This window comes from Gadus chalcogrammus, chromosome 5 (assembly GCF_026213295.1).
Source record: "Gadus chalcogrammus isolate NIFS_2021 chromosome 5, NIFS_Gcha_1.0, whole genome shotgun sequence".
NCBI classification, from domain to species: domain Eukaryota; kingdom Metazoa; phylum Chordata; class Actinopteri; order Gadiformes; family Gadidae; genus Gadus; species Gadus chalcogrammus.
Window position 1 is genome coordinate 2,062,053 of NC_079416.1, and position 15,115 is coordinate 2,077,167.

Below are 15,115 nucleotides of genomic sequence, written 5' to 3' on the forward strand. Positions count from 1 at the left end.
GTACGAGAGTCAGCAAACATAAAAGCCCAAAACACGGTGAGAGGTTACACACAATCCTTTGCCTGGCTGTTGATCTGCTGCAGTATGTGAAACTCTCAGCCACAAGCAGGTTACATCCTGACTCCATATGGAGTGTTGGCAAGTAGGTAAATTAACATTTAGTGAACATACAGTAACAATGGTCCCACTGACAGACATACATGGTTACATTGCCTCGGCCAGTCAGCAGGAGTCGGTGGTCAAATAATCAACCTTGTCAAGTCGGCCAAATGCCCGGTGAAGGAGGCAAGAGCTCTCTGTAGAGCAGAGTGCTGATCGGCCCTATCAGGTCTGAGTCCCATCAGCACATTCACACTCTGAGGACTAAAGGCCTGTCTTACACTCTGAGGACTAAAGGCCTGTCTTACACTCTGAGGAATAAAGCCCTGACTTACACTCTGAGGACTAAAGGCCTGTCTTACACTCTGAGGACTAAAGGCATGTCTTACACTCTGAGGACTGTGAGAAAGTGAAACCCCTTCTCACTGTCTCTCACTGAGCAGGAAACTGATTGTTGTCATTTTACTTCTGCCGCAGTAGGGGCAGTATGTCAGTCCATCTAGCCTTGGCCAGGAAATGTTCCCCCATGTTAGTGGTACGGCCTGACTGGCCTTGATAATTCCTTGGCTTATTTAAGGGGTGTCTCATTTTGTGTTGGGTGAGTGGGGGTAGGTGCTTGCTTTATGGGAGGCCAGTACATGAAACGCAACGCAATGCTAACGTTTTGCTGTGCTATGCTAAAGTATGCTATGCTAAGTTGCTATGTTGCTATAAGCTTTTTGAAACATTTATTTATATTTTGAACGCTGGATTTATTTTAATTACTTTTGGACCCTTTTTGAAGGAACTAAAACTTCACTCCTTTTACCAAACGGAACTGCCACCCCTCGTTTTCTTGTCGGCACTCTCCAGTCCACAGAGTCCGTACCCCAAACACTCAGGTTCACCACGTCGGCCCCTCACTGGGGCCTAAGCCTTTAGGCTTTTCTTACTCTCTGAGGGGTAAAGGCCTGTCCTACTCTCTGAGGGGGGAGAGATGAATCCACAGACTAAGGGATACTTAGTAAGGATAATAAGGACCACAATGGAAACAAACCTTTCGGCTTTATTGTGTTTTTATCCATTTATAGACTTCTCGTTGATTGTTGTTAAATAAAGTATCCAACCAATACATTGAAATGTCGCAAAGAAGCATTTTTGTTTCAAAGACGTTGCTGTGATACGTAACATCCAGAAGGAAACAGCACAAGAATGCTGCAGCTGCATCCAACCCCTCCACCCCCCCCCCACACAAACATACACACACGCCTATCCCCCCCCCCCACACACACACATACACACCCGCATACCCCCCCCACACACACACAGACATACACTCAAATACTCCCCCTCCCACACACACACACACACACAAACGACTCCTATAAATACGCATACACAAATGTCAAAGACATACTATTACTATAGTTGTCAGTACAGTTTACATCATCACACACACTCTCACACACACACACACACACACACACACACACACACACACACACACACACACACACACACACACACACACACACACACACACACACACACACACGCATGCGCAGATGCACGCACACACACACGTTCACCCAGGGTCGGACTGGGAACGATTTTCGGCCCTGGCATTTTTCCATCTACACCGGCCCCTTATGGACCGACCGACCGACCGACCCCCCCCCCCCCCTTTAGCGCAAATGAGCCGAACCAACTTCAGCGAACCTACTTAAGAAAGACCTGTGAGCCGAAGTCAACATGTCGCGGTGGGCACAATTAAAAACCAAACGGCCTACCTTGACGCTGTCTTGATCGCGGGGCTTCTTGCAAGTTGCAATTATTCCACATTAATCCACACGGTTTAACATAGGCCTACCCGGACAGTCCTGCTAGCAAGCAATGGATTATGTTTGCGTTAAGGAAGTAAAGTGGAAACGGGTCTATCAAAAACTTGTCTATAGGAAGTCGAGACCATTCACGCACTTCATTACCACTAGTGGTCAGTCGATGGCGACTGTGCACCGCAAATAACAGCGTTAGCCACTTACTTATGAATAGACTTGGAGGGGCGAGCCCTCCCGGAAGCCATAGAGAATGCATTGAGAGCTCTGTTTTGTGAAGTAAACGCATTTAACATGGGAGTCAATGGGAGAGGTCTGGGGCGATTTTCATTTCGCCCCTGGAGCCCAATGACCAAAATACTATGACTAGGCTATACATGTTTTCGCCGGTTGTAGCAGCAGGGACGTCGGGGCACTAGCAGCAACGGTTGAAGCACTGGCCACAGCAAACAAGCGATCTATTTTAAAACATCCAGACGCCTTAGCTTGTAGAGATTTCTGCCTTTTGTCCCGAATCTTCTCCGCTCCCCCTTTCTTCTTTTTGCCAACTCTTTCCATGATTTTTAGCCCATCCACAGAAATAAAATATAAGCGAAGCAACATCCGCAGCATCCATGGACCGTTAACGTTCGCTGATGTATAATCCCATCGTGCACCGCAACATATTTTTGCAAAATATTCGAACATAAACTCGCCAAATATAAGAAGAAAATCGTAGTTTAGTTTAAAGAAAGCATTTTAGTTTTATTTTAATTTAGTTTGTTGCAATGATTGTACAGTTTGAAGAAACAGGATTTTACAGTTTGAAGAAATAGAAAATTATACCATATACCAACCGTCACATAGATGTGCATGACAAGGAAGCGCTATATATACTGGATGCACCATTGCAACAATTTGACGTTAGGTTCTTTCTTGGGCTCTTTGAGTTATCCGTATTGTCAGGTAAGTAAGGCGGTCGTATAATCAGTATTGGGGCCGGTATGATTGAAGGAGGGCCGGCCCTCGCACGCCGAAATGTGGACCGGCCCTTCTGGCAAATGCCCGGTATCACAGATTACCAGTCCGAGCCTGCGTTCACCTATACACACAGTCGTATGTGTGTGCGGGGGCACTTCATTTCAAGGGTGAATAAGCCTTGTAACAGTCTGTGGCCAGAGGGAGAGTGCTATCCACACTGGTATGCCCTCCCCCTGTTGTCGCTGGCTCCGCCTTTACTCAGTCAGCCAACATCAGGGGAAACCCTTCAGCACAACCTTCAGCTCTTAGCAGTCGTCAGCCTCCAACCCTCCAGGACCGTTTCACATGGCGCTGTTCATGAATCCCAGTGTTACCAGCTCCAATATGTTATTTAAACACAATAATCTACCCAAAGCTTGAAAAGATTGTTGGAGACGTGTGTGCTTTCCACTTCTACTTCTGTTGGTGCAACTGGAACCCATGCTGATTCGGTTTGTGGGGGAATTGCTCCAGGTCTTACTGGTACATTCTGTTTATTTTTCTGCATACAATATACTTTTCTTTTTTTTGAATGTTTTAGTGGGGTTAAATGGTGAACGGCCATAACGCGTTGCATAGCCCAGTTCATCATCCATTAAAAACCATCATCTTGTGTAGTGCTCTGTACATTAGTGTCTGCTGTGATAGCATCTCTCGCCTCAGAAGGTTTTTCACAGCTCTGCTGTCACACTCTGCATACCCACATTATCCGTTTTGAAGTTATTTTATTATTTACCCTTTTTTCACATATTCAAGAGATTGAACATATGAAAAAAGTGACTTCAAGAAGAATGCATCTTATACCAGTGAGATTAGCATACTATGTTCTTTGTAAATGCTTCAGTCACTAATCAAATGTTTGCAAAGTTGTGTGGGGCACAATATTCACATGCATAATATTGTATGCTGGTACAAAGCAAAGATTGTACCAATATGCTCAATATAGTCATTACTTAGGGTGATCCAGGAGATCAACATGGCTAAAGTGGGTGATTTTTCATCAATCGAGTATCTTATGTGAGGCTAACATACACATCGAACATTGAAATGGCTTACATTGGGGAGGCATAAATATCATCATGTTAGCTCGTAAACCCTGAAAAGATAACATACAAAGAGATACTTGCCATTGAATGATGAATTGATGATGAATGATTTCCAAGATGAAAAAATGTTTTCATATCTTGGAAAATGTTTAGGGTTAGTTAAATGTAAAAAGATATTGAATACAGTTTGAATGATGAAAATATAATAATGAGTTAGCCAAGTCAAGAACAAAGGTAACAATATTCAGCCAAAAGAAAATGTGTTAATGCTACGGCATTATCACGGCTTGTGTGTCTATGTGAAATCCGAATCTGGCGAAGCACAAATATTGTTTTTTTCTGTAAAAAAAAATATTTTAAAAGATTATTTGTCGCAGGAAGAAATAGACATAAAAATATAGCTGGTGTTGCTCATACCTCTGAGCATGGTTGGTATTTAATATTTAATAAATATTTTATATATGATATTATTATTGCTCTGCCAGGATAGTGGAGAGAGGGCAGATTGAGAAGGAGCAACACAGGCTTATCTTACTACAATAATAGCAGGCCTGTCGTACCAGTTACTCAAATTGGTCAGTTCGCATGTGCCACCCCACGGAAGCGCACACACACGAGCGCAAACACACACACACACACACACACACACACACACACACACACACACACACACACACACACACACACACACACACACACACACACACATGCACGCACACACACCGCACGTCAAGAACACACACTCACGCGCACCATCCGCAGCGACACTCGCCCATGTAAGACGTTATATTTTTAAAGGGGGCCAATTATGAAAACAACTCTTTTCCTGCGATTGGGGTGCTGTTTTGGTTCTCTGGTGCTCCCACACGCATACAAACTTTGAAAAAAAGTCAGTAGGCCTACATGATTTTTTGGAGTGAGATACGTATTTCTGAAAGTAGCCTACCCCTCCTACCGTTAGGCTACCAAACGAGCGAGTCAGCCTCGGCACCCCCTCCTACGTAGGAAGGGGGCACACTTGAATATTATGGTGTGTTCCGGAATCCTCGGACGCCAGCCTTTCGAATTGCACGTTTGACGTCACTTCCGTTCTCGGAGCATTCATAGCGTTCCCGTCTTTGTGATTGTGGCATGAAATTGGCTAGTCGTTGTTTATTGTTAGCTAAATAAGCCTCTTTGGCTAACTAGCTCGAAAACAAACAACACAACTTTACATTGTATTGCACGCACAGCAAGACCATGTATAAATTGGTGACCGGAATAAAGTAACAATGTGATCAAGTGTGTAAGAGCATTTAAAATCATCAATAAAATGACCTACGTGGTACAAATACAAAAAATAAACTCTTCACGGACGCAGCCATTTTGTTGAGAGCGTCATCACTGCTCTCGGTCTACGCTCAGATTTTTGAAAGATGAAGACAAAAAGGGGGCGTGGCTTCGAGAAATGCCGCAAGAAAGCTGGGAGATCTTCGACTATGGAGTGGCGAAGTCACGCCCCTTCCGGTAGAGCTCATGGGACCTATGAGATCGAAAAATATGAATGGGTGTCAATGGAGAGAAAATAATTATTTTCTGGTCCCAGTCTTTATATGCCTTGGATAACACCTATGTTGTTTGTGGATTTAAAGGATAATGTTTCATGCAAAGAGTTCGACCGTTTATTGTGTATTTGTTCAGATAAAGACTGTAGAGAAAACACAACGAGAAAGACTACACGGCTCGTATGTGACGTCACGCTCCCTGCGACTGGCGTGGAGAAGACCGACAATCTTCCCATCGGCATAACTGAAACTCTGCACGTGCCCCGACTTATAATGGTTTTCACCTCTTTCGATGCTTTTATCCTCCCATTGGAAAAAGCGGTGAAGTGGGGCAGAGAGATCGCCATCTCTGTGCCGAGTTCCAAGGGCGGGTGTGGTGACGTATATCATATGCGTCGAGAGCAGCGAAGAGCTGTAGTTCACAAAGTGGCCTCACATAAAACCTAAAATTATCAAACTTCTTCACGAACATTTTTAGTTATCTTTGCATGAAAAATTATCATTTAAATCCACAAACAACATATGTGTAAACCAGGGCATATAAATACTGGGACCAGAAAATAATTATTTTCTCTCCATTGACACCCATTCATATTTTTCGATCTCATAGGTCCCATGAGCTCTACCGGAAGGGGCGTGACTTCGCCACTCCATTGACTCGGAAGTCTGGCGTTCGAGGATTCAGGAACACAGTGGGGCACAGTAATAGACAGGGGGTCCCCCCCCCCCATAATTTTTTTTTAATTTAATAGATTTGATCACTGTATTCTGGTGCATTTTGGGGATGGCCACTTCCTGTTACCTATTACCTACTATTCATTCAGATTCATAGCCTACATCCTGACTTGCAGGACCTGGACAAGCTTAGCCATTGCTATTTGACCCATGATGACAAATCATGATCACTGTCCTATAGCGTCCATTTTTTGTGAGTCTCAATGTCTACTTCAAATGCAGTTAGAAATATGGGATAGTAGCTTAATTTTGTTTGTATGCTACAGGCCGAAAGACAAAATTGATATGTAACTTACTTGCTCATTTTAAGTATAACATTGCTTGGGGAGTCCAATTCCGCTATGGGTGGAAAGTGCTTATAACTCTCTGCTAGTTAGCGATCTATCACTTCTCTACATCTAGTTGTGTTGCGCGAATGCTGCTGAGGGAAGTACCCTATTTGATTGATTCGCTGAATTGTCCAATCATGTGGTGATAACAAAAAAGAAAAGCGATACCATTGGCCTTGGGCGCACACTGGTGCGAATGACCAATAACTAGCCTAGCCCAAATCAATGATTTTCAGACGCATTTAAATGGTTGCTGGCAGTGACAATTATCTCACACAATTAAACGAGGATAAACGCTATGTATTTTTGTTGATTTATTTCGAATTGATAATAGTTGATTAATAGTTGGCAGATATATTCATGTGAATATTTCAAGGAGGGGCGGCGCCCTAGCGCCCTCTATTGACCCACCGGCACTGGATATAGAGCTCGAAGGAATCCGCAAACGGCAACAATCCCTTCTCCTCCATGCTGTGGTTCAGTCTGACAGCTCATTGGTCAATGGGCAGCAGCTCATTTGCATTAAAGCTACAGACACCAGAAACAGTGCATTCTGAAGGGACTGAACAGAGGGGAGTAGGGGTAGGCGAGATTTTTTTTCCTAAAAGCTATATCCAGCAAAAAGCTTCAAAACCATGTTTTCTGGAACTCAAATGTTGTGAAATCGCCATAATATGTCTCCTTTAAAAATAAGAGCTCCGCCATCTAAACACGCGCAGGTAAGAACACACGTGCGCACACCGCAGCGACACTCGCCACGTTAAGACGTTAAGAAAATTATTGAGTTGGAGTGTTCCTACACCAAAGTGTGTTCGCACATGGCCAGCTGGCCAACTGCCTTTAGCAGAGGCCAGCGTGCCAGAGGTGTAAGGGTGTTTGTTGGAGACCACAAGGACGGCCTGACAGACAACAATGTGTATTCAGAACTCCTCTAAGTGCACTGTGGATGACGAAAAAGTGACATATATTACCCTGTGGAAATTTTTGCAATACAATGTTACCATTTTACTTCACTGTGTGGTTGGGTCTACTTATTTATTTTGTGCTTTTATCTCGCACTTCATTTTTTGGTACACTGAGAGCAGTTGCTATAACTGACATTATTGTACATATATGTGCAATGACAATCAATGGAGTCTGAATCAAACTCAGGATCCACTAGAGGTTGAGCGCACGCAATGCGTGCGGGGAAACTTTAGTTCAAATTAAAGCATAAAGTAGTACATGCTGCGAGAGCTACGCCATTACTTTGCCTTTGATCAGTTTTCTTTTTACCTCAACCGGTTTGCTGACCTCATTTATTGTAAAATTACTTCTCCTTTGTTTTTGTGGAACCTGCAATATGTGTTTCTCCCTATTTACGGCTATTTCCATATTTATTCAAATTAGGGGTGTAAAAAAAAAACAATACGTATCGATATCCGTTTTTAGCTTGTAAGATACGACTACATCGATGCTTGAAGTCCCGCATCGGTTTTAAAATGACACGAATTGGTTGGTGCCCCGATTTAAAAGTTATGAACCGATTCACAAGTGTTTTTCTCTACGTTAAGTTGCTATCCGAAACCCTCACTCACTGACTTGGTGCATTTGAGCTCAGTCACAACAATGACAGCCTGTCATTGGCCAAAGCCCGCATACCATAAGCCTATCAGGCGTGCCGCTATCCCTTTGAATAACGCAACATATGTTGACATTAAGTCTGTAGTGAAATGATGTCTGACCACAGCGAACCCATTTTCAATGCGCCATCGACCCTCCGATCAAAAGTTTGGAAGACATTTGGCTTCTTCAAAAAAGAAGGTAAACTTGATAAAAGTGAAGCCGTATGTAAAATATGTAGGGCAGCAATTAAGTACACTGGCATTACTACAAATCTCAGCACACACATCTCGAGACGCCATGCCAGTGATGTTGAACTTGATGCCAGCACTGCATTGACCAGCAGCAGCACCAGCATAACCCCAGACTACAGAAATATAACTCTGTTTCTCACTCAATCACAACTGAGTTACAATTCAGCGAGGGCTAAGTCAATAACGATGCGTGTGGCTCGTTTCATCGCCATGGACCTAAGGCCATACAGCGTCGTTGAAAATGACGGATTTCGCGAACTGCTTAGAGAATTAGAGCCGAGGTACAAGATACCAAGCAGACAGCATTTCAGCGAAACGTGCATACCCGAGCTGTACAAAAAAACTAAAACTGACCTTAAGGCTAAGCTCTCAAGTGAAGAACGAGTGGCAATAACTACCGATGCCTGGACATCACGTGCAACGGATTCATACATTACGATAACCGTGCATTATGTTAATCTGGATTGGGAGTTGGCAAGCTATGTTTTACAGACGAGAGTCTTCAATGAGTCACACACGGGGAAAAACATTGGGGCTTTATTGAAAGAGGCATGTCTTGAGTGGAACATAGAGGATAAAGACCCAGCACTGGTGACCAGAGCCGGATTAACCCAAAGGCAAACTAGGCACGTGCCTAGGGCCTGATCGGCGGGGGGGGGGGCCCAGACAGAAGTAAAAAAATAAAATAAAAATAAATAAATAAATAAATAAATGAAATAGCCAATACAAATGTCCTGCCTACTATTTATTTCAGTGATAATATATCAATATATATTAATTAACTAAAAATAGTGACGTTGTTTATCTTAACGTTACGTCACATTAACGCCAATCAGTTAAGTCCGAGAGGAGGTCAGCGGGTCAAGACTAAGCGGAACAATAAAGCTAGCAGGCAGGTCGTTTCTTGTGTAGGCTAACATTCAAGATGCTTTCGGGTGCGGCAAAACATAAAAAGAAAAAAATGAAGAGGAACAAAAGAAGAAACAGCGGGGGGCTTTACAGAAGTTTCTGTCGGGCAGCCGTCCGACAGCTGTGAAGACAGCGGAAGACGCTGTGGCGCCGTCAACATCAGCGCCGTCATTTTCTACGATGAAACGAGTGAAAACATACCGGAGAGCAACAGTAACAGAAAAAAAACAGAATGCCTTTACCCTGTTGGCAATTGAGAATAGATTTACAACCTCCCTGGATTTTGAAGACATTATAGAGGACTTTGCCTCATCAAAACTCAGGAGAAAGCATCTGTAAATGTAAGTTTTCCATTTAAAAATCTAAATCTTAATAAGTAAAGTGAATGCATATAAATGAAATGCATAATATAGGGCTATACTTTCTACTATAATGAAATGAAATATGAGGAACAAACCAAGTACCGGTATATTCAAATCTCAAACAGCTGTCTTTCAGCTTATATATACATTTTATTATTTCTCCACAAGATCGTGATGATGCTGTCAAGATGTGTTTCTACTGCAATGGAGGCCTGTGGTGCTGGAAGGCTGAAGATTATCCCTGAGTGGAGCATGCTAAATGAGAGTGTTGGAAAATTGAAGATAGGTGATGCTTGTCCATGAAAATAAACATCTTTACCACTACAGCACACTTTCTCTGACTGCATATTTTATTAGTCTTTGTATATTTGACTACTTATTTAACTTTTCAATTTAATCAACACATTTAATTAAGATTTTCTGCAAAATGCAATAGCTTACTACATTTATCTTTTTTGCTCTGTTTACATAGCAATGCTGACACCGTGACACCTATTGGTGATTTACTGGGACTACTGCCTTAACAATGACACTGGCAATGGATAAGATAAGGATAATTTAATAGCATTTAATAGAGCCGTGTAATAACGTATAAATAATAAAAATCAAAAAATAGTCTGATAGACTGTTTAATATACAACACATGACTTATTTTGGCGTACAAATAACCAACTTGTAACCAAAGACTACGCTATGTAAAATGTGAATTAACTTTTATTAGTAACTTTGGTAAGTGTTAGGGTTAGGTTAGGTTATCGATGGAGGGGGGCCCAAAAAATACAGTCTGCCTAGTGTAGTCCATTTATTTAATCCGGCTCTGCTGGTGACTGACAACGCGAGAAACATGGTTGTGGCGGGAGTAGAGGCCGAGATGTCCCCTCACCTTTTTTGCTTTGCGCACACATTAAATCTGGCTGCCCAGAAGGCCTTGCATGTGACCACTGCTACGAAGGTGCTTGGGAAAGTGAGGAGGGTGGTTGGATTTTTCCACCGTAACATAGCAGGTGCTGAACTACTGCGACAAAAACAACAGCAAATGGCATTGCCCTCCCACAAGCTCATCAATGACGTTACTACCCGGTGGAACAGTTCCCACGACATGCTCGAACGTTTTTTGGAGCAACAATCTGCAGTTTTTGCCACACTTATGTCAAGGGAGCTCAGAAAAGGAGAAGATGTAAGCGCTCTTACTGAAGGAGACCTCTGCAATGCTGAGGACATGGTGAAAGTGATGGCACCTGTCAAAGTTATCACCACAGTTATGTGCAAAGATGAGCAGCCCACAATTTCGTTGATTGCCCCCTTCAAAGCAAAACTAAAGAATCACTTTGAGGCCACTACTGAGGACACAGGGCTCATTAAGGATATGAAGAAGGTGTTCCTCGAAGATTTTGTTAAGCGGTACACAAACATTGAAGACCTGTTGTGTACTGCATCAGCTTTGGATCCACGCTTCAAAACCCTTTCCTCAGTGACCGTGAGACCGAGAGGATCTTCTTGTCCATTACAAATGAAGCTACAAACCTGCATGATAAGGTAAGCGAAAGCTACCCCTCCCCTTTACAAATTAACTGTCTAAATACACAATATTTTTTGCATTATTGTTATAGTATTGTCTATTCTTTCCTCTCGTCATTATTGCAGTCATATTGTTGAGTGTCAGTCAATGATGGGCTACTGCATTGAACTAGACAACTAGTTAATCCAAAATGTTTGTTTTCTGTGATGATAAACATCTACCTAGTTGGTGGTTACTCATCAATAATCATCCCAGTTATTTTGTACTATTACTACTAGAAAGTAGAGGAGAGCCATCCCAGTCCGAGTGATATTCAAGAGCCAGATCAGAGAGACCCAACATCCGTCCAGTCCAGCCCAGTCCAGGTCCATGAAGAACCAAGAGGTGCGTTTTTGCATTCTGCATTTACATTTAACACTGCTGCTGCTACATTTAAAGTAATGTTTAATGGTATGGTAAATGTTATCAACTGTCATCATGGCAATACCAAATGAGTGGCTTAATATACTGTAATTGTGTTGCATGTCAGGTGATTGTCCTCCATGTAAAAAGAGGAAAAGTACAGCACTGGACCAGCTGTTTGGAGAAACATATGTGGTAAGACCATCAAGAAGCTCCAGGGAGAAGGTCAGCGAGGAAATCCTGAGGTACAGAGAGAGAAACCTTTTGCCCCTGAATGGCAATCCACTGGAGTGGTGGAGAGCACAGGTGGACTTACCATTGTTGTCAGATATTGCAAAAAGATACCTCTGCATACCAGCTACAAGTGTAGCATCAGAAAGAGTTTTCAGTACCGCAGGAGATATTGTTTCCTCTCAACGCAGTGTACTTAGGGGTGACCATGCCGATCAATTGATTTTTCTCAAGAAGAATCTTAAAGAACTCGAGCACAAATGAATTATTAGGAGGTAGCTAAAGGATATCAGCATACACTAAATGTCCTACAAGAACATACATCTAACTAAAAGAGGAAACTGAATCTAAAAAAAAGGGATTGTATTAGTTCTACTTATATATATATTTTTTCTCCTTATGCTGTGTTTGGCAGCAATTTGTGCCATTACATTAAAGTAATAATCTAGGCCAGGATGGCGGTTTTGGTTTAAACAAAATTAGATATTTCCTATTGCTGCTTCTTACAGTTCACAGCTTTACTTCGTGTTTGCAGTGATATTTCCTAGCTTCTTACAGTTCGCAGCTCTATTTGTGTTCTCAGTGAAAGGTTGCACATGTATTAATTGGTATAATGATACCTTATCTTGAGTCTGTATGATTTGCAGAGGCACTTAATTTGCAGAAGCATTTATTCTAAATATGAGAAAAGGCCAAGGTCTAGCTGTTTTATTTTATTTTTGTATTGTCATCCATCAACAAGGGACTTCTTTGGGTATAGAAAATATATTTTATTTTATTTAATATTTAAATATAATTGTTTTGTATTTCCTTATGGTGTATTTATTTGGCTGCAATGTGTGCCATTACTGAAATGTATTTTTTTTTTTGTATATGTGAGACAAACTACATACAGACTAATTTCACAATAAAATGTTTGTTCATATTCATTGAACAAATGAAAAGAACTTTCAGAATATTTTCAATTATTGAACTGCATCGAATCGCATCGCATCGAATCGCACTGAATCGTTTTTTAACAACATGCATCTTTTCTTATATCGTATCGTGACCATGTATCGAGATACGAATCGGATCGTTTTTTTCATGAGAGATTTACACCCCTAATTCAAATACATACAATGCATAGTTTTGATGCCTCAAAAAATACAGATACAAACCCAATACTGGTCTCTCTGCACATCCCTAGTGTATATGAGTTGTATTCTGCAAATATGTATTCTGTCATAAAATATTGTCTGTTTTTTGTGTTCCTTCATTTTTAGTTTTGCAGCGATATTTCTTTGGAGACTATTGAGAAATAATCCTCAATTATTTAAGGTGACCACAAACTTTCTGATGCTAACAATTACATTTACAAATAGAGTACGTTAGACCCGTATTTCTGCCACTTGCCAAAGTAGGACAGGACAGGAATGGATCTGATGATCATTCTCCTTTTGTCGCGATTGCTCTATGATTTGCTCCCCAGACGTTGGTTCTTAGACAGGTGAGGGGCGTGGCAAGCAGAGCGGGGCACCGCAACGTGGGACACCTGGACTTCATCAACTAATCACACGCCTTCTTAAGCCTGGCGGGGACTTCTCGTCGGCGCCAGATTATTCCGTCTCATTCGGTATTTTGGCTGACGTGTATACATTGATTCCCTAACCTAATCCTTTGATTCCTAACGTCGTGATATCCTTTCGCCAGTTCCTCGCCAGTGGATGATCCCCGGACTGCAACACTCTCCGGTGCCTCCGCCAGCTACGCCCACCCGCTCCTGTCTTCGCCTTGCACGCTGGTTATCTCTTGAGTTATTCTTTACTGACTATAAACCGTGGATTGTCCGTACTGACTCTCTGCATCCTGGGTCCTAACCAACCTTTCGCCAACCGTAACAGAATAATCTGGCCAACATGGACCCCGCGGAGTCAGACAAGGTTCGGCAGGCGCTATCCTCGCAGGGCACGAGGATCGGTCAACACGACGCCGCATTACAGGAGTTTTCTGAGGTTCTTCGAGGTTTCTCCGTCGGCATGACGGAGCTGGGAGCCCGTATGGAGCAGATTGGCTCCCAGGTCTCCTCCTTAGCCGCTCCCGGCTCGATCCATGGACCGGCAGTCTCCTCCGCGTCGGACTTCCATGCTGCGGCGCACGTTTCCTCACCCAGCCAGCTCCGCGAACCGTTTATTCCTACTCCGGTCAGGTATTCGGGGGAGTTAGGCCGTTGTAGGCAATTTCTACACCAGTGCACCCTAGTCTTCGAACAGCAGCCGTTGTCTTACGCCAGCGACAGGACTAAGACTGCTTTTATGATGAGTCTGTTATCAGACCAGGCCGCCGATTGGGCGGTAGCGAACTCTATTAATAGACCCTCTCTCGCGCTTTCCTATGCCGATTTTGTTAACGAAATGCGGAGGGTATTTGACCACCCGGTTCGGGGAAAGGAGGCCAGCAGCCGACTTCTCTCCCTGCGTCAGGGCTCGGACTCTGTCGCTCAGTTTGCATTAAGTTTCCGTATTCTCGCGGCGGAGAGTGGGTGGGATGAGACGGCTTTACAGAGCGTTTTTTTGAGGGGACTAACCGACCGTGTTAGAGACGAGCTCGCGGTTAGGGACGAGACCAACTCGTTAGACGAACTCATTGCCTTAGCCTCCCGCTTGGACAATCGATTAAGAGAGAGACAGAGGGAGAGACGCAATCATCCCGACACTCCGTCCGCCGCTCTTGGTTCTGGATCTACCGGTTGGCCGGTCGCTCGGTCTAACCCCATGTCTCGTTCTGCTCCCAACGCTTCTTCCACCGATGTAGGACTCGGGCCCGAGCCCATGCAGGTGGGGAGAATGCGGTTGCCCTCTGCAGAACGTCGCCGTCGTACTAGGAACAATCTCTGTATTTACTGTGGGGAGGGGGTCATTCTCTTGACGCATGCCCACAGACAGTAAAAGGGCAGGCTCACCAGCTTCCAGGGGGCCGCTGGTGAGCCGAGTAGCCGGTCCTCCGGGTTCCCCCAAGCGGATCCTAGTTCCGGGTCAGTTACCTGATCTTCAGCATTTCGAGTCTTTTTTTGTTTTTATTGACTCGGGTTCTGATGAGAACTTTATTGACTTTGACTTTTGTTCTCAGGCCCAGCTGAGACTGGACCTACTCCCTGAGCCCAAGGAGGTCTTTGCCTTGGATGGCCGCCCCTTGGCTCGGGTCACTCACCGGACCACTCCTGTTTCACTCCTGCTCTCGGGCAACCATCAAGAATTAATTAGTTTTTTTGTTATTCCCTCCCCCACCTCC

The 15,115-nt window shown here is 43.5% G+C and overlaps 1 protein-coding gene across 2 annotated transcripts; it reads left to right on the top strand.

The window, feature by feature from the left end:
• The first annotated feature begins 10,520 nt into the window (after nucleotides 1–10,520).
• Nucleotides 10,521–12,725, top strand: LOC130382603 (zinc finger BED domain-containing protein 4-like). Of its 2 annotated transcripts, XR_008895598.1 has the most exons (3): nucleotides 10,521–11,229; nucleotides 11,491–11,596; nucleotides 11,742–12,725. XR_008895598.1 is itself a non-coding variant. In XM_056590448.1 (2 exons), exons 1-2 carry the CDS (start codon nucleotides 10,538–10,540, stop codon nucleotides 11,495–11,497), a joined length of 699 nt encoding a protein of 232 aa, XP_056446423.1. In that variant the 5' UTR covers nucleotides 10,521–10,537; the 3' UTR covers nucleotides 11,498–11,717. The 2 variants fall into 2 exon arrangements, 1 of the variants encoding a protein (XP_056446423.1); XM_056590448.1 differs by lacking the exon at nucleotides 11,742–12,725 and having other exon boundaries at nucleotides 11,491–11,717.
• Nucleotides 12,726–15,115: the final 2,390 nt, after the last annotated feature.